The sequence below is a fragment of the Motacilla alba genome, chromosome 5 (assembly GCF_015832195.1).
Source record: "Motacilla alba alba isolate MOTALB_02 chromosome 5, Motacilla_alba_V1.0_pri, whole genome shotgun sequence".
NCBI classification, from domain to species: domain Eukaryota; kingdom Metazoa; phylum Chordata; class Aves; order Passeriformes; family Motacillidae; genus Motacilla; species Motacilla alba.
The window spans coordinates 58,215,034-58,238,734 of NC_052020.1; the positions used below are offsets into that span (position 1 = coordinate 58,215,034).

Below are 23,701 nucleotides of genomic sequence, written 5' to 3' on the forward strand. Positions count from 1 at the left end.
TAAGATGTTTAATGACAGCAAGGGGAGGCATAAAATCTGTATTTGATGGTTTTATTTCTGGTTTTATTGCTTTAATTTATCGGGAGGGGGAGAGATGGTGGTGGGAAGCTGGGACCCCAGTCATCCCAGCCCACCACACTCCTTGGACAGCAATCACAGGAGCCCAGCTCAAGCTGTGGCCAAGGGTTTTCCAAGCAGCAGCATCTGCCTCCCTGGCAAGTGGAACAGGACCATGGATCACATCTGGGTCACCCCTGGCTTTGTCACGTGGGAAAAGGGCTCAGGGACTGTCTGGGTTGCTCTGTCCTTGTCTCAATTAGGTTTGCCTTTGAGGGGATGTGAATGTCCCTCCCAAACCCTGGTTTTTCACCCAGTTTTTAACTGCTGGCAGCCTCCACTCACCCTTGCTTTCCCCCCTTTCTGCTGCCATCAGCTGAGTGCATTTCTGAATTTCTGAATTTTCCACATCTCTGGCCCACACAGGATGACCCAAGGGATGTACCTGTGGGTTTAAGGATGAGCATCAGGATGCTGCATTAGCAAAAACCTGCCTGATGTTTAACACAGCTGTTGCTATGAACATTTAGTTAATCAAAATATCTCCTGATTGATGGGTTTTTTTCCCCAAAAGCTTTTCCTGTTCACATCGAGGAAGGTAAATACCTCCTTCCCTGCACTGCTGCAGGTGGTGCTGGTTTCAGGGATGCTGCTGCATGCCAGGCCCTGAGCAGGGGTGAGTTTTACACCTGCTCCCCCCCTCTTTGATCCACTCCCCACCAGTGAAACAGTCAGGCTTGCACAATATTCCACATTTTTTTAAAAAAAATAGTATAAACACACCCCAAACCTGCTCATATTAAAGCAATTAAGGCATTAAAGGATGTCACAGCAGGTGGGGAGAACTAAGGTATTATTTTGTTTCTTGATAGAGGGCAAGTTCACTGCAAATTTGAGTGTCATGCCACTCAAAACTATTTGTGAGTATGGGGGAAATTTTGGAAATAAGAAAGTCTTCATTCCTTTGGGCATTCTTTTAAGGAAGGCTTGCTTTCAAGAATGCCTATAGTTTGTGTGTGTGGTTTTCTGGTTTAGTTTGGTGGGTTTTTTACTTCTTCTAAATTAACTTTTTAGAATTATTATTTTAAAACAGCAGTTTCCTACAAAAAAAAAAAAACTAAATAGAGATTTTAAACTAGTTGAATAGCCTAAAAATAAAATACTTCATGTCAGCTAAGCACAATGTCTGTGACTGATTCAAAATCACATTTCCAAGGGGTTTTAGATTACCTGTAAAATCTGGGGGGGGGGGGGGGGAAATCTGTTTTCAGCTCTGTATACTCCACTTTTATCCTGACAGTTTTCTGCTTCAGTCACCAAAAGGAAAACACATTTTCCCCCCACCTCCACGTGTATGGTGCTGAAAACCCCTCCAAAGGATTTAGGATTAATGCACCAACCTTTCCACCAGCCAGACAAGTCCCTTCTGCAAGTGCAGAGAAGAAAAAGTTGAAAATTCATGTCTGGAGCAGATGAAGGGGTTGGTACTGGATGAGATTTCTAAGAAAGATCCAAACAAGAGTTTGGGAAGAAGTTCAGGCTGAAAGTTGTGTGCCCAGAAAAGGGAAATCCCAGCTGTCAGCCAGGGGACCACATAGGGGCATCACATGGGGAGGATTTTGTAAGTGAGGACCATTCCCAGCTGGTTTAAGACTTTTATAAGGATTCAGTAGGGAGGGTTTGCTGCCTTAAAGAGGAAAAATAATTTTATATATATATACATAAAATTTCTAAAAAAAAGGAAAGGGAAGTATAAAAGCTGCTTTTACCACAAGAGTGAGGAAACACAGAATAATTGCAATGCCAACTGAAATGTGATGGATTTATAAATATTCCTTCGGGATAAACAACTGGAATTGTGTGATCCGTGTTGCAATATTTGGGTTGGTTTTAACAAATTTGGACTCTGGTCTTGCCTTTCCTCTCCCAAGCCACACACAAGAGCAAAAAGTTCCTGTAAGAGGAAGGCACAGTCAGTGCCACTTCCAGGCACTGCTGTCATTTTCCCTGAGGAACCAGCAGCCAGGCCCTTCTCCACTTTCCCACAGGGACATTGATGATTTTAGTGCACAAAATTAAAATGAAAACATTTCAGTGAGAGAATGCACAAGGCTCTTAATTCCTATAACCCAAGATATCCTTAGTTCATATAATTCCTATAACCCAGGATATCCTTAGTTCATATAATTCCTATAACCCCAGATATCCTTAGTTCATATAATTCCTATAACCCAGGATATCCTGAGTTCATATAATTCCTATAACCCAGGATATCCTGAGTTCATACAATTCCTATAACCCAGGATATCCTTAGTTCATATAATTCCTATAACCCCAGATATCCTTAGTTCATATAATTCCTATAACCCAGGATATCCTGAGTTCATATAATTCCTATAACCCAGGATATCCTGAGTTCATACAATTCCTATAACCCAGGATATCCTTAGTTCATATAATTCCTATAACCCCAGATATCCTTAGTTCATATAATTCCTATAACCCAGGATATCCTGAGTTCATATAATTCCTATAACCCAAGAGATCCTGTGTGCTGGATCCAGGTGCTCAGGCAGGAGGATGCCCAGTTATCCTGTGGAACAAATCCAGGCAAGTCCCTCAATATTCCTCCATCTTTTGCAAAGTGAAATATTTCCAGGGTATTGAATCTGCAGTTTGGTTCCCAGGGAGATCTTAATTAAGGCCAAATGAAGCCAATTGAAGCTGCGTGGTCTGGATGTGTGGCAGAGCTCCCTCAAAGCCCAGGCTCACCACAGACTCATGGAATATCCTGAGCTGGAAGGGACCCACAAGGATCCTTGAGTTCAACTCCTGGCCCTGCACAGGACAATCCCAAAAATCCCACAGTGCCTTCAAAAGCAGCTCTTGGCAATGTTTGTGAGGCTGGCTTTTGGAACAAGTACCTTTGAGTTGACTATTTTTCTCTACGAGGTCTAATCAAGAAATTACACTTAAATTGTTTTTACTTTTAACCCAATGACTAATTATTCATGTTCTGGAGTGCAGACTTTTCTGTCTAATTACATAACACTGCCCAAATCTATGAAGAAGAAGGTGAAGGAAAATAACTAGTTATTCTTTAATCTTGCCTTTTATATATTGCTATAGTAAAACTTCCTTCTTGCCTTATTTATATTCCTCTTAAAACTTCCTTAAAACATCTATTACTTTAAGGATGGAAACTTCCTTTAAAACATCCATCTTGCCTTATATTTATTGCTAAATTCTGAAGCCTTAAACTCTGAGTTTTCTACCTTGTGATGTTACATACTTCTATTTAAACTACACACCCATAATCTCAGTGCTATCAATTAATTTTGGATGACTTTTCCAGGGCCTCAGGTCAAATGCAGTGTTCTCTCGTGGGTCTGTGCCTTTCAGCACAGAAAGTCTAAAACTCTCAGCATCCAGGGTTCCGACACCTTTGCACTCCTGACCTGCCTCAGATGTGCAGCCACATGAGTTTTTACACATCCTTTGGTTAAACCTGAGTGAAGTTTAGCACTCTGGGACATCATGTGGAGCTGCCCATTTGGCTCTAAACCACCGAAAATCCTGCTTTGTCCAGGGCTGTAGAAGTGTCACTGGAAATTCCTCCTCTGGAAGATGCTGTGGGTGTTACTTCATTGGATTTTGAAGCCTGAGAAAGGGATGGAGGAACCAGACCAGTCCTCCCACAAGCTCTTTGCTTGACCTTCACTTCAGGGGCAGTTCCTCCCCTTGAAAAGCAGAGAGAAAACACCCCAGTGTCATCAGGTGTGGTGAGAATTCATTCATTAGGTACTGGCAGGAAGTTCCAGTGTCAGATAAAATTAATAATTAATGATAATTGAAGTGTTTCACAGTACACAGAGTAATAACTAGAGTTTCATGCAGCATGACCTTTTCTTACTGACTCAACCATAAATGCCTGATCATCGGTTCACTTTTTTTTCCCCCAATCCATAATGTCCTTGTCCACGTTTTTCTAAGGTGTCCAACTGCATTTCTCGAAACCATTTTGCCACTTCCATTCCAGACTGATTTTTCCTTCCAGATTTTGAGTAATTCATAGATTTGACAAAATGGTGACATTTTAAGTAAAAAATATACAAATTTCCAAGGCTTGGTGTCACAAAAAAAAAAAAAACCACCCATATTCATGGGATATTTTTCTCAGAAATATTTTTTCCTCAAAATAAAGGCTCACTTGGGCTTTAAAATTAACTTTTCTGCTTGAGAAACACCTTGGACTTCTATTTACTTTAATAAATGGACTTGGATTTGTGATCTTAGTGCACGCAGAAAATCTGGAGTGTTAAAAGTCCTGTGTTCCATCGATAATAATTCATACATCAGCCACTGGGAAGCTTTTTTGAATGGCAAGGGCAGGGTAGAATACAGCCAGTGGTGTTTATATTAGTTCTTTTTTAATCTAATAGGCTTTATATAATAACTCCTGTAACAATTAATCCGAGCAGAGAGGCTGAAACTATCTACAGTGCAGGAGGATAGCATGAAAATAAAATATTTTATTAAAAACGTACTTTAAAAAGGTTTAAAAGTCCTTAGTTATATGAAAGGAATCGACCTCCTTCCTTTTGTAGTGTTCCTTCAGAAAAGAACTGCAGTGAGTTAAGGGGAATTGAGCAATTATATTGTTATACTATTATGCTATAATTTGCATTTCTTGATAACGCTTATGTCAAAAAATGTTGGAAAGTTGCATTTCAATAAAATACTTCAGCTGCTGACATAGCTTGTGACTGTCTGTGTTACACAAAGACATGCTGCAGCTTATTCCAAATTTCTTATCAGATCTCAGACGTGGATTTATGGACTCTGTAGAGTAAATCTCAGCAAATGTCCTAATTACGGAGTTACAGAAGCCTATTCCCAGCTCCACACACAGGTAGGAAACCTGGAGTAGTGGTCCAAAATCCGACAGGTAGTCCAAAAGCAAAGTACAATCCAAGAAAAATACACCAGGGCTGAAAAGTCCTACAAGAACCAAAAGCTGCAGCTTTCCTCCATTTCACCCGAGACAGGAGCATGAAGTGATGAAGCGAAAGTAACCACAGAGTTACTGAGGTTGGAAAAGGTCCCCAAGATCGTCGGGTCCAACCTGTGACTGTCACCACCTTGTCACGCAGCCCGGAGCACTGAGTGCACATCCCGTTTTTCCTTGGACCCCTGCAGGGATGGGGCTCCACCACCTCTCTGGGCAGCCCCTTCCACTGCTTAAAAGCCCTTTCCATGAAGAAATTGCTCCTGATGTCCAATCTCTCTCTCCAGCTCCATCTCCTGCTCACACACCCTCCCACACATGCCAGCCCCATCCCTACTCCATCCTCCTCCTCCTCTCAGCCACAGGCAGGGCTGAAGAAGCAGTTTCAGCCCTTTCCCTTCTCCCAGAATTTTGCCTTTGCACAAGCCACTGATCCCAGAGAACTGGAGCAGAAAGACGAGCCAGAGTTTTGTCCCTGGACCTCCCCCTCCAATGAACACCTGCAGCCTCCTCCCCTTACCCAGCCCTGCCACAGCAAGCTGCAAATCAACCATCACCATGTTTTATCTGTTATCTTACCACCTCGTCCTGCTGGCCCTGGGCTTGCACACAGGAAGGGAAGAACCTCAGGGTTTGGAGGACATTCTCCAGATCTCATCTGTGTACATCCATACATCCGAAATTCTCCCTAGGCAGACACAAATAAGCAGGATTACACTTTGGAAGACCAAGCTGAAGGACCTCAGGAGGATTTTGCTGTCACTAATTGGGTTGTCAGCACCTCCTGAACTCACACCTCTCCTGCTGTGTCGATCAAGTTGCCACATCACCACTGGGCCACCTGAACAAGGCACTGAGAGATGGACAGTGAGCACAGGACACTGTTAGGGCAGGGCTGTGTCACCTACATGCTCCTGCATTTCACCTGTGGATGCAAAAAGCTGTGGCAGAAGTGTCACCTTGCACCAGAAAGGACCTGAAAGAGTGACTGCCACAGGCTGGAGCAGCTCAGACAGTGAATGAGGCTTTGTTGTCTAAATGCAGGTGTCCACTGTCACCTGAGATGTCTCTGGGTCTCCCTCTGGCACAAAACTGCTGAGCCAGGGGGGCACAGATCTCCTGCAAGACCTCTGCAGTGGGGGTCTCGGGGACCTGAGGGCATTTTGGATGCTCCTGGCAACCTCGTGCAGGCAACTGATCTGAGCCCAGTGCCAGAGCAGCGTGTGGGGACAGGACAGGGCTGGGAAGCAGCCAGATTTCCACCCAGAAAGCATTTCTTCTCCCAAGAAACCTGCCACCAAGGGACCTCGCCCCAGTGTTTCTCAGTGATGCACACGAAAGGAGGGATTTTTTGCTTCTCAGCAACCTGTTGCTATCAGATTTACCTTCACCAACAGCAGGGAAACAAACAGACACATTCATACAGAAAACCCTGCTGCATCTGGCTCGCATTCCTGCTTTCTACACACAGGCACGAACCCGTGGGTCACCAACATCCCCTTTGCAGGGACAGCCTTTAGAGAAACGAGGTGACAGGAATCCGAAAGCCCCGGAAATTCCTCTCCTCCCGTCAAAAACCCCTTTGCAATCAGCCTTCCGAGGGGGCTCGGGAGCTGCGGGAAGGGCAGTGCGGGGGGTGACAGGGAGGTGATGGCCACATCCCCGTCCCTGGGGACTCTCTGCATCCTCCCGTCCCATTAAAGCCGCGGGCAGAGCAGCCGGGGCTGCGGGGGCAGGCGGGGCAGGGAGATGAAAGGCTCCTGCGAGAAATCAGGTGCAGAGGGTGGGCAGATGCTGCTAAAGAGCAAAGAGACCCGGCCAGGCTCATTTGTCTGGAAGGGAACCAGCAGGAACTTTCTTTTTATCTGCGATCGCGGATGTCGGGATGGCTCCCGAAAGCCGCAGCCAGCCCGGCCCCCGCTGCTCTGCCTCTCCCAGCCCGCACGGGCGAGGAAAGGGCATCGATGTGTTTTTTCACAGGTAGAAAATCCCCCGCCGGGCCGGTCACAGAGCCGATAACGCCTTTCCACCCGCGGGACGGGCCCTGCCTCTGCCAGCAGAACCCGGGCTGGAGGCTGTTTGTCCGTCCAGGTGTTGCCGGGGCAAGCCCAGCCCCGGCACTGCCCGGCTCTGCCAGGGATTAGCCATGCTCCACCTGCTCCGCCTGGGATTTAACGGGGCATCCCCTCGCCAGGCGGGCTGAGGGGGCACAGCCCCGTCTGCCTGTCTGTCTGTCTGTCTGCCCGGGGATTAGCCTGGCCCCACCTGGGCTGCCCCCAGCTCTGCTCACCAGGGTGGCCGCAGCCGGAGCAGCTCTCTTCTGTGTGGGCTGCTGGGCCACAGCTGTCTGTCCGTCTGTCCGTCTGGAAGACGTGGATGGGCATTGCTCTGCCCGTCCGACCTCCATGTCTGTCTGTCTGTCTGTCTGGGAGAGCAAGCACACTCTGCCATGGCTGGCTGCGCGGGGATGCTGGGCACAGCCCTGTCCGTCCGTCGTCTGTCTGTCTGTGAGCCATGTTGGGCATGCCTGCCCATGCACTGCCCTGTCCGTCTGTCTGTCTGTGAGGGGATGCTGGGCACTGCCCTGTCCGTCTCTCTGTCTGTCTGTGAGGGATGCTGGGCACAGCCCTGTCCATCCGTCTGTCTGTGAGGGGATGCTGGGCACAGCCCTGTCCGTCCGTCTGTCTGTCCATGGGAGAGGCCGGGCACAGCCCTGTCCATCTGTCAGTCTGTCTGTGAGCCATGCTGGGCACAGCCCTGTCCGTCTGTCTGTCTGTGAGGGGATGCCAGGCACAGCCCTGTCCGTCTGTCTGTCTGGGGGAGATGCCAGGCACAGCCCTGTCCGTCTGTCTGTCTGGGGGAGATGCCGGGCACAGCCCCGTCCGTCTGTCTGTCTGTCTGTGAGGGGATGCTGGGCACTGCCCTGTCTGTCCGTCTGTCCGTCTGTGAGGGGATGCTGGGCACAGCCCGGTCTGTCTGTCTGTCCATCTCTCTGTCTGTCTGTGAGGGGTGCTGGGCACAGTCCAGTCCGTCTGTCTGTCTGTGAGGGGATGCTGGGCACAGCCCTGTCCGTCCGTCTGTCTGTCTGTGGGAGATGCCGGGCACTGTCCCGCCCTCCGGGGCCCCCGCCGTGCCGGGCGCGGGGCCGCACCCCCTTCCCTGCCTCCCTCGGTCCCTCCCTGCCGGGGCGGCAGCTGCGGGGCCGGGCAGGAGCGCGCCCGGGGCGGGCAGCCCTCGCCGCTGGGCACCGGCACCGGCCCCGCCGCCCGCCCTCCACCTTCCCCTTCCTCCTCCTCCCCCCGGCGGAGATTAAAAGCTGCCGGAGGGGGAACGGCCGGGATTAGGCCCGAGGCTGCGGGGAGGGGGCGGCAGCCCGCCCCCCGGCCCCATTGTCCCCGCAGCCACCCAGACACCCCAAAAAAACAGTTTAACCCTCGGGGGGGTGGCGGAGAGGAGGAACCCCCCCCCTCCCAGCTCCGCACCGCCCGGAGATGCGGGATCCAGGCCGGGAATCCTGCTTCTCGCCCCGTCCCAAAATAAACGCAGCCGGGACCCCCCCGAGCAGCGGCCCCGCTCTGCCCGGTGCGGGACAAAGATCTGCGGGAAAGTTGCTGGCGGGGATGGCGCTGGGGGAGGGGGAAGCAATTTTGGGATGGAGGGAGGGATCGTTTATCGGATAATTATTTATTTAATTGGCGGGGGGGGGGGGGGGGGAGAAATTGGGCTGCTCTGGTTTCATTATTTTATTCTTAATTAATAAATCGACTTCACTGCCGAGGAAGGGGCTTTGAAGAGGACTTTGTTTAACTCGGGCAAGGGGCGCGCAGAGCTCCGCGCATCCCTCCTCCTCCTCCTCCTCCTCGGCTCCGCGGCCGCGCAAGGACCGCGGGGCTGCGGGGGAGCGGGGCTTCCACCTGGGAAAGGGAAATAAAAAAAAAATTTCCAGGCAAAACATCCGCAGCCAACGCTCGGCATAAGCACACCTGATCGGCGCATCGAGCGACTGAAAGTTGAATTTTTATTTTTAATTTTTTTTTTCTTTAAGTCCAAATAAATGCCTGGAGTGGAGGCGTCGCTCGGGCGAGCGCTGGCGCTTGGCAGCGCCGGGGACGAGCGGGGGGGACGGGACTTTTCCCTTGGCTCTGGGGCACGGATTCGTTTGCAAACTGCAGCTTAAGCGCTCCCACCACCCCGCATTGTCCTGCGCTTAAATATCCTGAATTAGGCAGCTCTGAAAAGTCCCTTTAAAGCAAGCGGCGAGGGCGAGCCGCGCTCGCACAACTCCTCGGGGTCGAGCCGCCGTTCAAACTAAAAATCATAATAAAAAATAATGCGGAGGCGGACGGGGCCGGGGCTGGCGGCGGCGGAGGGGCTGAGCCGGGCCGGGCAGGGCGGAGGGGCCGCGGGCGCATCCCCCAGCACCTCTCAGGTACGAGCACTTGCATTGACATTGATGTAACTACATTAGAGTTAATGGCAGCAGCCTGGTCCTCATTATTAATTGTCTTTGTGTTTGGATAAAGTATGTAATCTTCTCCTCAACCACACCATTAAAATAGGTTGCCTTTTCAATTAAGAACTGTCTTGAGCACAGCAGTCAATTTTCCTAATGAAGATGCATTATATTTTCACTTTTTTTTTTTTTTTTTTAATAATGGGAAAATCCCACGTTTTCATTAGGCGTGATTACGGAGAAAGTACAAGAGGGGGTTTGTCTAAACTAAATGTGGCCCGTGTCGTGTATTAAATACCAGGCTTTTAAATAAATTGAAATTTCATACAGATAAGACGCGAGGTTGGGGTACAAATACGGCCAGATTCGCTTCCTTCAGATTAAAAAAATGCGGGGTCTGTTCTTTAAAAAGCACTTATCAGATAGAAAATAATGATTAAAACAACTGTAGCGGACTCTGAGTTGCAATTACTCGGGTAAACTTTTCGCTCAGCCCAGTTTGCTTACATTAAACCTGAGGATGATGCTTTAAAATAGACTTGCACTTTCTGCTAATGTGCAGCTTTGGGGAGCAAATAGCACAGTTTAATCATGCAGAAACACATAGGAGCCAGAACAGTCTCACAATTAATTTACCAAAATAAACCCGAAGCTGCCTGCATTGTTTAATATTTAGCTTCCACCCCCCTCCTTCCCCTGGAGAAAAACAGCCCTAGTTCTTTAGAAAGAAGGAAGCTTGGGGGAGCTTTGGGGGAAGTTGGGATTTTTTTCTCTCTCTCTTCCTTTCTTTTTACACAGGAAAAGAAATATCTCATGGCGGGGAAGCAAAGAGTTAAATTTTATATAATATAAAGCACTTGCAGGGGAAAAAAAAAAGAAAGAAAAAAGAAAAGAAGGGGGAAAGAAGCCAAACATTAAGGGGAAAGGGGAAAAAAAAAAGAATTCAAGAAACTGCGATATTTGTGAGTCTGAGAAGCTGCAAGAGGACGGGATGTGGATTTCAGCACAGGGCTATACGTGTGGGATCTTTGTTGCCGGACAGACAGACAGACAGACACCCGCGGCACAAGCCAGACCCTTCCCGCACGGAAAATACCATCACCCAGACACCTTTTAAGAAAGAAAAAAAATAATAAATTAACTGCGGTATTCGGAGCTGGTTTTAAACTTTTTCAGTATGAAAAATACCTGCCTGCAAGGGAGAATGAAGTTAAGCATAGGAGTAATTTCTTATTCACATGGTAACAACAGTTGGTTCGGGATCTTTTGCAAGCTTTCTGCATGGTGGCTTTGTTTGGTTGGGGGGAAACTGCTTTGGGGGGTTCGGGGGGTATTTTTGTAATGAACATTTGTTTCTCCAGCAGCCAGCGGCTAAAGAAGATCTGCAAAGAATGGCAAAGAAGATTTTCGATTAAAACCTTAGCCCATCTCCGCGGATTACTTTATATCGATTCCTATATATATGGCTGCAATTGAGGGGCTCTAATTAAAAATCCGAAGGTTGGGGGGGAGGAGGGAAAAAAAAAATAAAAGTTCTTTCTGCGCCTCAATAAAAGGAGCTTTTCATATACGGGAAATAAAGGTTGTAAAAGGTTACAAACGAAAGACTAGTTTAAAGCTTCTCTGCGGTTTTCTTTTCTTCTTTCTTACAAAACCCCTTTTCTGGCTCTTTCTCTCCCTCCCCCCGCTCCCCCGACCCCTTCATTTCTCCCAAGTTTGCCAACACGCGGGACGCGGGACTGTAACTGTTATTTTAATATCTGCCTTGGGAGCTATAATCTGATTGCTGCAGCGAGCTGCTCATCAAGGTAACTTCGTGGCCTGGAGAGAAAAATTATGTAAACCGGCAGCAAGAGCGCCTTTCATCACCGCACACCCCCCACACCCGGCCACAGCCCTGCCCCAGCCCCCGGGGGACGCCCCCGCCCCGCACAGCCTCCCCCAAACGCTGCTGTATTTATTTAACACCCAGCATTTCTTTCTCTTTCATTTATTTGGGTTTTTTTTTTTTTCTTTTTAAAGGGGGGTGTTTCACCCCCCCGCCCCGTTGCACACCAGCCGTTCCCTCAGGTGCAAGCCCTGACCTCACTTTCGCTGCTCTCGGGGTGACATTTTTAGGACTCGCCTTGCTCCGAGAGGAGCTGGGCAAATTTCAGACGGCCCCGAAATCCCCTCCACCATCCCCTCCTCTCCTTCGCCCGGCCCCCCATCCCAGTTACGAAACTTGGGTTCATCTAGGCAAAGATGTTGCCTTAATTTTTTTTTTTCCCATTTTTTTCCCTTCCCCAAAAGAGGTGACGGCTCTGCCATCCCCTCCCAGACGCTTGGAAAAGGAGGGGGATATATTTTTTTTAAATAATTCCAGCATTTTACAACGAATCTGACCCTTTCTCGGAGTTGACACAGCTACACCAATGTCTCTGGCTTTGCACCCCCAGAAAGGGGAGATTTGGGGGTGAGGGGGAGCTCAGAACTTATGAAAAACCCACCAACCAAAACCACAAAACCACAAACAAACAAACCAAAAAAAAAAAAAGAAAAAAAACCCCAAACCCCTAAACTAAAATAAACTCCAACCGGCACTTGAATTGCAGATAAACTTCAAGGAAAGTCTGGAATATTTTAACTAGACACAAATCCGATGAGGGAAAAGCTTAAAAGCGCGTAGCATGCATCGCTTTCCGGAGCCGATCAGAGATACAAAGATGACAAATTATACATCGGTTCATTTTGGGGTGGGCTTTCCTTTTTTTTTTTTTTTTTTTTTTTTTTCTCCTCCTTTTTTTCCCCCTTGCTTTTTTTCCTTAACTTTCACCCGACCTGAAGAAACGATTTCTTATTTTCCTCCCCTCACCCTCGGTCATCACAACCGCGGGCAGCAGCTCTGCCCTGGGAGCACACGGCGACAAAACCCCGGGCGGAACGGTCGCGACAGTGAGGAGAGGGGGAAATTCAATCAGGAGGAGAAGTGGAGAGGGTGAAGGAGAAAAGGACAGAGAAGAGAGACAGCGATGCAGACAGAGAAAATGGCTTTGCAACCCGACTGGCATCGGAAAGTTGGAGAACTTACTGAGAAGCAGAAGTTACAGTTTCTTTTCATCCCAGAAGCAGATTTTGGTTCTCTGAGCATAAAGTTCTCAGAGGGCAGAAAATCACACATCTCCACTCACTCCCCGTTAGCCCCAGCTAGTCTGGATATCTCTGGGGCTGTACCTGCTCTGCAACGCTTTCCAAACGGACCAGAAGAGATGGGAAAGTTTCAAAAAAAATTAGTAAAAAAATTATAATTTTTTTTAAAAAAATCGAGATCCTACAGCTGCAACAATGATTATCAAATTTTTTTTTTGGTAACTTTCCCCCGAGCTGCAGAAGGTTGAAGGCAGAGGCAGCTGCAAAGTGTGTGCAGGATTGCTCCAGGAAAGAAGGTTCCCCCTTTTTCCCCCTCTCAGATCCAATCTTTGCAAGAGCCATTCCGACACATTGCTAAGCTAAAGGGAAATTCTCTTTGATAAAGCGGTGTTCCCAGCTTCTGGGTTTTAAAACCTAAATCTATATTCAAATCTGGCTGAAGGTGTGTTCTGGGATTTATGAAAGCCTCTTAAAGGGGTAAATTTACCAAACCGTGACAAAATCATCACAATCTTACTTTAGACATCTGAAGTGGATGAGAATTTTAAAGAGACCCTTGTTTATTTAAGTAACACTGTCCATCTCTGCCACTTGTTTTATTGGCCGCGGGAATTATTCCCAACTTGTCGGGCTGGAGGGGGCAGAGGGAGAGGCTGGGATGCTCCTGCTCCCGTGGCAGGCTGCAGGCGGGCAGGGCAGCAGCTCTGCCCAGGGCCAGGCAGCTGCAGGCAGGGCTGGGCTGGGCTCTGCTTCCCCTCCTGCTCTCCCAGATACTGTCTTCAGGCACTGAATTTTATTTCTCTGCCTTGCTCAGCCCTGCTCTGCCACAGCCCGGCTGCCCAGACACCCCTTTTTAATTTTTTTTTTCAATTTTTTCCCCTTCTCTTTTTTTTTTTTTTTTTTTTTTTTTTAATTTTTTCCCCCCTTTTATTTTTAATCGATTTCGAAAATACCCTCCTGGTCAGGATACAGGGGAACGAATTATCTCTCTCATTCTTCCGAGGTGGATTAAGGTTATTAAATAATATGTGGGGGCGGGAGACGATGGCAAAGGCGGATGGGGCGGCGGGGGGGGAAGGGTTCAATCGGGATATTTATTCCTGGTGCTCTGCTGAAGGAGAGGCTGAGGGGTGGCGTGGCCGTGCCGACATGCGGGGAGCTGAGGGAAGGATTTGCCCGGCGCGGATCTCTGGGGTTGAGGGTTGAGAGAAGGGGGGGGGGGATGCTGCAAAAGGGACGGCGGCTGCAGCTGCCCCTCCCTTACCCACACCTCCTCCTCCCCCCCAATAAAAATAAAAAAAAAAACCAAACTCAACTAGACAAACAAACCCACAGAAAAAAAAAAAAAAAAGTCCCCACAAAAGAATCTCGTGGGTCCGGGGAGAAAAATAAATCAAAACACAACTCCAAGAAGGGCAGGGGTTGGGAGTCCTGGGGGGCCAGGGGGTACCTGCCGGGGGTACCCCGGGTACCAACTTTCCACGAAGTCACCTCGGAAAAAAAAAAAAAAAAAAAAAAAAAAACCAAAACCAACAAAAAAACCCCCAAACAAATACAACCCAGCGGCCAAAGTGGGAGCGGCTCCGGCGGGCAGGGCTGCGTCGGTTCTGGGCGAGGGGCTATTTTGTTTGTTTGTTTGTTTGTTTGTTTGTTTTATTTCCCCTCCTCTCCCCTCCCTCCTTCCCTTTTGCCGCCTCCTTCCTCCTCCTTTCTGGGAGGAAAGGATTAAAAAAAAAAAAAAAAAAAAAAAACAACCCAAAACCAAGCCACACCACCCACCCGCCCAGCCCAGCCCCAGCATCCCAAACCTGCTCCTGCAAACCCGGGCTGCACCGCCGGCGCTAAAGTCCAAGGACAGCCACGTTGGATCGCACGCAGCCAGGCTCGGAGAGAGCCACAAAGAAGCGAATTAATTGCTATAACTTCATTAACATAGGTCACCCCGTTAAAACGATCGAGCCGCTGCAGTTTTTCCCCCCATTGTCACAAAGTGAGGAAAGTCTGTGATGCTCCCTCCCTCCGACCCCAGCCGCCTCCATCCTCCTGCCTTTTGCCAGAGCTTTATTTTCGGGGTGCTGGGAGCCGGGGGAAGTTGAGCGAGGACGGGAGGTGCGAGGAGAACATCCCGGTGCCCGGCCCCGGTGTGCCCAGCACCGGGAACCCCCTGGGCCCTCCTCACCCTCAGCCCGTCACCGCTCCCGAATTATTTCGATTAAAAACACGCGCACGTCCCCATTTGCAAATTCAACGCGACACCCTCATCCCAATGTATCTTTACAAACACAATTTAGAACGCATCTATATGGTCCCCCAGGTGATCCCCTCTTCCTGCGGTCACTTGGCCCCTGGGAGGTGGAATTGGGGTGCGGCCGATCCGTGGGTGCGGCTGGGGGGCACCCGGGGCTGGGGGCACCCCGCTCTGTGCTGGGGGGGATTCTCCCCTTGGCTCCCGCGGGTTTCCTCTCACCCATCTCCTGCTGCTCAGCCCAGGGCTCCTGCTAGGCTCCGCGTCCCCCCTGGACAAATATTTACTTCTATACATTAATATCTTTTGTTGTTGTTATTATTGTTACAGCCACCCCCCCCCCCAGCCTTTTGCTGACCCCCCTTCCTCGCCTTCCCCGGGCAATTCGCTAATTCCATCTCTGCTGTCCATCACGTTAATTTCTACAATGACTTCATCCGCTCCACTCCATAATGTATATTTTTAAACCGAGCAGGTTCTTTTAATGTATATTCTGGTGTCATTTCGGTGGCTGTTATTTCTCTCTGGATTGTCCCCCCGGTACAGCAGCGGCCTGTTTTTTCCTCCCCCTGTGTGTGTGTTTTTATTATTTTCCCCCTGGCTTAGATGTGTCAATCACTCTCTCCCTGCCATTGGTTGGAGAGTTTGCGTCAAAAAGTTGCCAGAGAGGCGCTTTCTCAGCAAAGCTCCCCGAGAGAGGTAGAGACCTTCAGCTCCAACGCACCCTGCCACTATTATTAAAAATAAAATCACTTTGACCAGCTCCAGCACCGGCCAGCTCTGTATGTACCGAGCCCAGACCCCGAGCATCCCCGCATCCCTCTCCTGCACCGTCCCCTCCCCTTTTTCCCCCATTTATTCTCCTTTTTCAAACATTTTTTCTCCACCCCCCCTCCGCCCCCCCCTTTCCCCCCGATGTCGTGGGCATGTGCATGCGGCGAGCTCTCTAACCTCCCGCTTTGTGCTTTCTCTCCCAGCTCAGCCCGAGCTCTGAATTTGGCGAGGATCCGGGAGCAGGTTTCCCCCTTCGCCCCCCAGCCCTGCCCGCGGCTCCGGCGAGGCTCGCAGGTAAGTCCGACCCGCCGGCTCCATCCTTCCTCGGGGGCATCGCTGGGCGCCCAGGAACGCAGGGGAGAGGGAAATTAAAATTATAATTATTTTTATTTTAAAACGACGATTATTTTTACATCGCCTGCGTGCGGTGGGGGGCTCCGTGGCAGGGAGCCGGCGGCTCCCGCAGGAGCTGCCCGGGAGAGGCCGGGCCGGGCCGGGCGGAGGCGGCCCCGGCTCGGGGACGGCCGGCGGCCCCGGCTCGGTGCTCGGCAAGGACCGGGAGCTGCAGGATGAGAGGGCGAAGGGCAAAACCGGCAAGCCCGGGGCGCTCCCCGTCGCCCCCCGAGCCCCGTGCCCCGCGGCCGGGCGCGGAGCCGCTGGATCTCCGCGGGCAGGCGCGGGGCTTCACCGCCTTTTCCTTGGCTGCATGATTTTTCTCCGGCCTGTTCCTTTGGCCTGTAGTTATTTCCTGACCTCAAGCTGGACTTTTAAAATTAGGGGAAAAAAAAAAAAAAAAAGAAAACCACAAAAAACAAGCGGGGAGGAATTTCTCCCTTCTTCCGACTCCCACCTGAGAACCCTTTCATCCTCCTCCTCTTCCTCGCGGAGACTCAGCAAAGTAATTTTGCCAAGGTGTTTCTGAGCACTCACGGCCCGGGAGAACCGGGCTGGAAAGCGCAGGGAGAGAAACCTTCAAGGCATTTAGGGCCGGAGCTTCACGATTTGGTGTGGGCGAAACGGATGGCAGGAATGGCATCCAGGTCGGAGAGGGGCTGGAGCTGGTATCCACCTCCCTCATTTTATTTTATTTCTAATTTTTTATGCCTGGGGAAAGCGCTTCCTAAAGACACCGACCGCGAGTAACGCGCCCCGGCCTCTCCTCTGAATTTGCACCGCGCTGACAAAGAGAAAGTCGGGAAAAGTCCTTGTGCACCGGCACAAGTTTCTTTAGAACTAAAACCCTCCTTGGCTGCTGAGGTTTATTTCGATTTGTGCTGCTTAGAGAAGTTGAGGCTTTTTATTTATTTATTTTGAAAATGTGCAACTCTAGTTTAAAAAAAAAAAAAAATTAGAAAGAAGTGAGGGGAAAAAAAGCACTTTAAAAATGCGGCCGGGTGCTGCTGGGCGGCAGGGACGGGTCAGGCGGAGGTGGCTGCCCGCCGAGCCCGGCTCTGCCTCTGCCGCTGCCGGGGAGGGGCCGCGGCCGCGGAGCAGCGCGGAGGTTCGGAGGCGAAGCGCTGGGGACCCCCCGGCAGAGCCGGTGACGGGTCCATCCCCACCGCCTTTGCACTGGGGCAAAATTCGCGTGTTGGGAAACATCACCCCAAGCAGTCCCTCCAGCGCGGAAAAAAAAAAAAAAAAAAAAAAAAAAAAAAGGTTTGATTAAAAAAAAATTAAATAAATTAGAATTTTTTAAATGACAGAAATTCGTCGGAGCGCGGCGAGGGCAGGGAACGCGGCTCTCGTTTGCAAAACAAAAGGAAACAAATTCCCTTTTCTACCTTGGCACCTTTCCCCCTGCCCTCCGCGGGAGCCCCTCCGCGCTGCTCCGCGGCCCGGCCGAGCCCCCCCGGCCCCCGCAGCGCGGCCGGGGCAGGGGCGCAGGCTGCGCGCCCGGGCGCGGATCGCTGCCCCGCATTAATCACCGGGGCGAGCGGCGGAGCCGGGGCCGGTGGCTCGTAATTAGGGAGCGTGTGCCGCGCGGATTATCTCGTTAGTTTATCAAGAAAACATTTATTATAATTAATTCTCGGACGGGGTAATTATTATTGAGCGAGGGCAGAGCAACTGGTAGCCGGGATCTATGCGGAGCGGGGGGGGAGCAGGAGGAGGGGGAAAGGTGACAGATTGCGGAGTGGAGCCGTTGCTCCGCGGGCTGCGGGGCGGCCCCGGGATGCGCGGCCGCGGCCGAGGGGCTCCGCGGGCGGCCGCGCCGGGCTGGCGCCTCGGTGGGATGCCGCCGAATTTAACCGAACGGAGCTTCGAGGTTGTTTTTTTGGGGGAGGAGGTGTTTGCGCGCTTTTTTTTGTTGCGGCTTTTTTTTTTTTAATAACATTTTTCTCTTTTTTTTCCTTTTTTTTTTTTTTTTTAATTTTTGTTCGCCCGTTTTGAAGCGGGCAGCAACCCCCGCTTTGCTCTCCCGCGCGTCTTGCGCGGAGAACAGAGCGGGGCTCCCCCCTCGCTAGAACCGTCCCCGTTCGGCCTCCCCCGGGGGAGATGCTGAATTCGGGACCGACCCCGCGCAGCCCGCGCTGGATGCGCGCTCCCTCCGCCGCTCAGCGCGGTTGTGCGCGGTCAATCCCTGCCCCGAGGGGAGAAGGGGAAGCTCCGCGCCGCGGAGAGCCCGCACCGACGGCGCTGCCGGAGGGATGCACCGGGGCAGGAGTCCCCCGGCAGCGCTCGGCCCTCCCGGGGAGTCGGCTGGGCTGAAACGCGGAGTTTTGGGGTGTTTCGGGAAGAAAGTTCTGCTGGAGTTCGTTTTCCCGACGGCCGCTGGGAACGGAGGGAAGGGCGAGCGTTTGCTCAGAACAGATTTTTTTAAAATAATATTATCTGTGGGGAAAAAAAACAGCCTAAACATTTTTAGGAGTCCCGATTTGACCCATTGCCGTACTTTTTTTTTTTTTTCTTTTCTTTTTTTTTGGTCGGGTCCCCCCTCGCTCCCCGGTGCAGAGAGCCCGGTCCCATCGGGGCAGCGAGAGGGGACCGGGGCAGCCGCTCGCCCGCCGGGGCCGTCCCGGGGCCGCTCACCACCGAGGTGTTTGTTTAGCTTCAGCTCCGTCATCAAGAGTTTCTTGAAAGCCTAATAAATCTGTTACTTGCCTCCAAATCTAATTACCCGGAGTACTAATTAGGTGCAAATGGCCGGTGGAAATTACTGCAGACGTGGACTGATGGCGGGAGAGCAGAAAAGTTTGGCTCTTCCCGAGCGGGCATTTGAGCTCTGAAATGCAGCAACGTCGGGGGGAAGGGGAAAAGGGGGAGAAAGGGGGGAAGGTTTGAATGTTGCCCAAACCTGGGATAATTAAAGTCCTTGCAAGAGACTAGTGGAGAGATAGGTTTCTTGAATTGTTTCTTTGTTTCTCACCCTCGGGCTTTGTTATCTGCATTATTTATTTAGCCGAGGGGTTCTTTGTGTCTGCCAATGGCCCCAATCAAGTTTTGCTTGAGACAATTAGCCGGTGCCCGGCCGGGAATCCTATGCAAATGCCCCCGGCCGCCGTACAATGCGGGCAGTTGAAGGCATGGGGGGGTTTTGTTCGGGTAGTAATTACTGGCTGGGATGCGCCCCCCCTTCCCTCCCCTCCTCGCCCTTTTTGGGGAGAGATGCGTTCATCTAGTCAGTCTCTCCCAGCTCCCAAATCCGGCTGGGGTCCGAGCGGGAGGATTGACGGGGGGGTGAGGGGGGGGTTGGAAAAACGGGGCGGGGGGTGGGGGAGCAGCGATCTGGCCTGACTCCCCCCTTCATCCCTGCATTGCTCCCTCCTCTTCCTCCTGCGCAGGCACCTGGCGGCCCCCCCACGCCCGACGGCTCCCGCAGGCACCGCCCGGGGCAGGCAGGGCGCTCGGCCGGCTCCCCCTCGCCCGGATTTCGGCCAACTCTCCTCCCCGCCACAACTTTAGCATGATGTCTTATCTTAAGCAACCACCTTATGCAGTCAATGGCCTGAGTCTCACAACCTCGGGCATGGATTTGTTGCATCCGTCCGTCGGTTATCCCGGTAAGCCACGTTTTTCTTCCCTCTTCCCTCCCCCTTGTTTTTTGCTCCGCGGAGGAGAAGCCGCTGGGATTTTGGAGGCACAACGTGCCCAGGGATCACGCTGGCTTGGGTGGGTGAGGGCGTGGGGTGCCTCTGTCTCCTTTCTTCCTCACCCCCAACTTTTTATCCGTGAAAGAGGCTGCAAATGGGGCAGACCCCCGTGCTGGGGATGCGGCCGAGATGCTCCGGGGAGATGCGGAGTTGGGATTGCCGCGCTGTGGCGGCTGATCTGGGGCTGAGGAACCCCCGGGAGAGGGGAGGCAATGTGGGTGCCCCCCTGGGGAAGGGGCTGGAGGGGACACCGGGGTCTAAGGGGCCGCTGACTGACAGCCAGGGCCTCTGGCTCCGTTCGCAGCCACCCCGCGAAAGCAGCGGCGGGAGCGCACGACCTTCACCCGGGCGCAGCTGGATGTGCTGGAGGCTCTCTTCGCCAAGACCCGCTACCCCGACATCTTCATGCGGGAGGAGGTGGCCCTGAAAATCAACCTGCCCGAGTCCAGAGTGCAGGTAGGATGCGGGGAGCCCCGCCTGCCCTCCCCCTCCACACCGCGTGAAGGGCTTGGGCTGGCCTGCGCCCGACAGGGAGGGACCCGAGGGGACGGGTTTAGGGCTCGGATTCAGTCCTGAAGCCAAATCAAGCGCCTGTGGGGTGAAGGAGGCTCAGAGATGGGAGGGGGTTCACTGAGGGGATGTGGTGGCATTTTGCACCCCCAGGGCTGGAGTGTGCCCCCTCTTCCTCCCTCTGCACTGAGGGGGTGTTGTGCAGGTCCTGGATCCCAGCTCTTGGACCTTCCACACCCATCCCTAGCACCCCCAAATCCCAGCCTGTCCTGCGGACATCTGGGGGCCCTGAAGAAGCCGCAAGGGATCCCGCCTTCCCTAGGGACCACCACATTCCCGGAGCTGGGCCAGATTGGGATCCCAGCTCACGCCAGTACAGACTGGGGGCTTCCTGCCCCTCTGAGGGGACTTTGATGAGAGAGGGACTGCCTTGCTGAAGGGAACCCCTCTGCCGGGGCTGGGCTGTGTCTGCTCTGCAGGAGCCTGCGGGGACCCCGTCCAGGCAGCATTTTGGAGGGTCCTGCTTGCTCCGGGACCTAGAACGCCCCAGCAGCAGGGGCAGGGCGTCTCCAACGCCATCCCTCCCACTTGCCTTCTGACGAGGCTTCCTGAGGCTGTGTGGTGCTGTGTTCCCGTGCAGCGTGGTGGCTGGGATCGGGATACCCCCATGCCAAAGCCCAACCTCCTCCCCAAAAACCTTCCCAGAGCCAGCCAGCCCCCCTGGGCCCTGCTACGGGGCCAACACTGGCCGAGGAAGTGAGAGCAGAGAGCCTGTTTGGAGGGTAAATGAGACATCTTTACCCCCCTCCCCATCCCAAATAGTTCTCGGCTTCCCTAATTGTTCCCTGCTTTTCTGATGTTCTGTTGTTTCTAATTAAGGGCTCCACTTCAATAGGCCTTACTCAGTGATTCCTGGGGGTCCCCGGCTGGCAAACAGCAAAGAGGGAATGCTTCCCCTTCTCCCCAAAAGTGACCTTATTAAGGAGTTTGATTTGTGATTTCCACTTGTTATCGCTGCTAATGCTCTCAGGGAGGGGGAGCCCCGGAGCTTTTCTTTGCAGCAGCCTGCAACCCTCTGCTCTTGGGGGGCAGTTTTGGGTCTCCCTCCTCGGCGTGGTCTCCCTGCCACCCATCTCTTCCCCACCTTGGGTTTGCCCGTCCCTAACCCCAGGCTTTTTCTCTTTCCCTCCCTCGTGTCTCTGCCTCAAGGTGTGGTTTAAAAACCGCCGAGCCAAGTGCCGGCAGCAGCAGCAGCAGCAGCAGAACGGGGGCCAGAACAAGGTTCGGCCAGCTAAGAAGAAGAATTCTCCAGCCCGGGAAGTGAGTTCGGAGAGCGGGACCAGCGGGCAGTTCACTCCCCCCTCCAGCACCTCAGTCCCCACCATTTCCAGCAGCAGTGCCCCCGTGTCCATCTGGAGCCCGGCGTCCATCTCCCCGCTCTCAGACCCCCTGTCCACCTCTTCCTCCTGCATGCAGAGATCCTATCCCATGACCTACACCCAGGCATCAGGCTACAGCCAAGGATACGCTGGATCGACCTCCTATTTCGGAGGGATGGACTGTGGATCTTACTTGACCCCTATGCACCACCAGCTCCCCGGGCCGGGGGCCACCCTGAGTCCCATGGGTGCCAACGCGGTCACCAGCCACCTCAACCAGTCTCCAGCCTCCCTCTCCACCCAGGGCTATGGAGCCTCCAGTTTGGGCTTTAACTCCACCACCGATTGCTTGGATTATAAAGACCAAACCGCCTCCTGGAAGTTAAACTTCAATGCTGACTGCTTGGATTATAAGGACCAGACGTCGTCGTGGAAGTTCCAGGTTTTGTGAAGAACCTTTGTGGTACCGAGAGAAATCGCGACGAGAACGAACAGGCTGGGCTGAGTGCTCCAGTTTTAGTCAGGTCTTGGTTAAATTAAAGAGAAAAATAACTCCATGGACAAACAAATGAACAAAAAAAAAAAAAAACTGACAGCAACAAGAGGGGGACAGTGTTGGTGTGATCCCGTTCAGACTCATCTCCTGCTCAGACGCTCTGGAAAAGGAATAATAAAGAGGAAAAACGGAGGAGGAAGGCCTTAAACGGACAGATCATCTAGTGAGCAGAAACCAGACAGACCCATCTGTGTTCTTTCTAGTTTTAGCCAATTGTTGGGTTTCTTTGTTTGGAAGAGGTGGGAGATCTTCCCACCTGCGGGCCAGTTTTAAAAAAAAAAAAAAAAAAAAGAGTCTAGGTTTTTATTTCTTTTTTTGTGTGTGCGTGGAAAGATGATCCTTCACCCAGAGGTTTCCAATGTGTTAGCCAACCCTCGGTTAAAATATTCAGAATGGACAACATCTCTCTTTTTCTCCCTCTTTTTGTCCCTCCCTCTTTCTTTCTCTCTCGAGCTCATCCAACAGTTTCATGCCCAACTCGCTGAAGTTGGCACCCGGAGAACTTGGTTCAGGGCTGTGTGGGTTGTGTGACTGATTGTCCTAGCTGCACTACTTTATTTAAAGATTAAGAAAAAAAAAAAAGATAATGTTCATAAGGAGTCAATATGTAGTTTTTAAGAGACAATCAGTGTGTGTCTTATATAAATGGTACATCTGTGGTTTTTAATCTGTGCTAGACTTCAAAACTGTGATCTCCTGTATTGTATGCAACTCTGAACTCTGCACCAGCAGGAGTTCTGCTGTGATTTAAATAGGTTATAATTATAAGTGAAATTCAGAGCAACTGAGTTACCTATTATCATCTTTTAAAAAAATAATTAAAAGTATATATTTAAAAATAATAAAAAAGAAAAAAAAGAGAAAAAACGCAAAAAACACGATCGCCTTTCACCCGAGGTGAACTGCACTGAAACTTTTTACAACAAACTGTCTCTGAATGAAAGAGGAGAGACCGAAAATACCCCACCCGAGGACATTTAACTCCTCTGGAGCTCACTCACTGCTGGCCACGCCGGCAGTATCCCGTCAAATCCGACAGGACTTTGGGCAGTTGCTCTGACCTGGATGAATTCAAACCAAGAAATTCATTGTCGTTTATGCTTGCAGATGTTAACTGAAAAAAAAAAGAAAAAAAAAAGATATATATGCATAAACCTTTTTTTTTTTTTCCTGGATTTGGCAGATATGTATAATTATATTAAAATGGTTCTAGCACACTTGATGGTTGTCTTCCATTTTAATCACAGCCGGCGAGGGACGGAGAAGGGGCACGGGAGGCCAGGAGGGTCTGGCTGCTTCTGCAGGGTTGAGACAAAAGGGGTTCTGCTGGCAGCTCCCCGAGGTGAAGGAAGCAAAAAGAAAAAAATCAAAGAGGGGCATTATTTTATTTTTGAATTCTTTAATCAAAAAACTTTCATTACAAGCAGAGCTTGGCTAACGTGACCTTTCCCACCCCAGCTTCGCCAAATCTCCTCGTGGGCAGGGGGGGATGTGGTTGC

General features: G+C 51.2%; 2 protein-coding genes and 1 long non-coding RNA gene across 7 annotated transcripts in view; 2 read left to right on the forward strand and 1 right to left on the reverse strand.

The window, feature by feature from the left end:
* Nucleotides 1–15,108, reverse strand: part of LOC119701664 — a 99,220-nt gene extending 84,112 nt beyond the window's left edge. For 3 of the 4 annotated variants that reach the window (XR_005257135.1, XR_005257134.1, XM_038138664.1), the window contains exons 1-2: nt 12,589–13,396; nt 5,645–5,753 (exon numbers count right to left, since the gene is read on the reverse strand). Coding sequence is in view for 1 of the 4 variants with exons in the window: in XM_038138664.1 (XP_037994592.1) it covers nt 5,645–5,753; nt 12,589–12,678 (199 nt within the window). In the remaining 3 variants the exon portion in view is untranslated. Of the gene's footprint in view, nt 1–5,644; nt 5,754–12,588; nt 13,397–14,455 lie in introns of those variants that run through there. The other variant, XR_005257136.1, reaches the window with a different exon arrangement.
* LOC119701665 lies at nt 8,767–11,123 on the forward strand. Its single transcript, XR_005257138.1, has 2 exons — nt 8,767–9,494; nt 10,883–11,123. It is a non-coding gene; the product is annotated as an uncharacterized LOC119701665 (long non-coding RNA).
* A 416-nt stretch (nt 15,109–15,524) lies between the features above and the next one.
* Nucleotides 15,525–23,419, forward strand: OTX2 (orthodenticle homeobox 2). Of its 2 annotated transcripts, XM_038138662.1 has the most exons (5): nt 15,525–15,674; nt 15,870–15,960; nt 19,449–19,667; nt 20,062–20,213; nt 21,477–23,419. In XM_038138662.1, exons 3-5 carry the CDS (start codon nt 19,571–19,573, stop codon nt 22,095–22,097), a joined length of 870 nt encoding a protein of 289 aa, XP_037994590.1. In that variant the 5' UTR covers nt 15,525–15,674; nt 15,870–15,960; nt 19,449–19,570; the 3' UTR covers nt 22,098–23,419. The 2 variants fall into 2 exon arrangements, with proteins under 2 accessions (XP_037994590.1, XP_037994591.1); XM_038138663.1 differs by lacking the exons at nt 15,525–15,674; nt 15,870–15,960 and adding an exon at nt 15,985–17,932.
* Nucleotides 23,420–23,701: the final 282 nt, after the last annotated feature.

What these genes read in the sequence shown, in the direction of transcription:
- OTX2 (XM_038138662.1), top strand. Translation starts at nt 19,571, where the DNA reads ATGATGTCTTATCTTAAGCAACCACCTTATGCAGTCAATGGCCTGAGT. An exon ending in TCCGTCCGTCGGTTATCCCG is followed by an intron (nt 19,668 to 20,061) that starts GTAAGCCACGTT and finishes CTCCGTTCGCAG; the next exon opens with CCACCCCGCGAAAGCAGCGG. An exon ending in TGCCCGAGTCCAGAGTGCAG is followed by an intron (nt 20,214 to 21,476) that starts GTAGGATGCGGG and finishes CTCTGCCTCAAG; the next exon opens with GTGTGGTTTAAAAACCGCCG.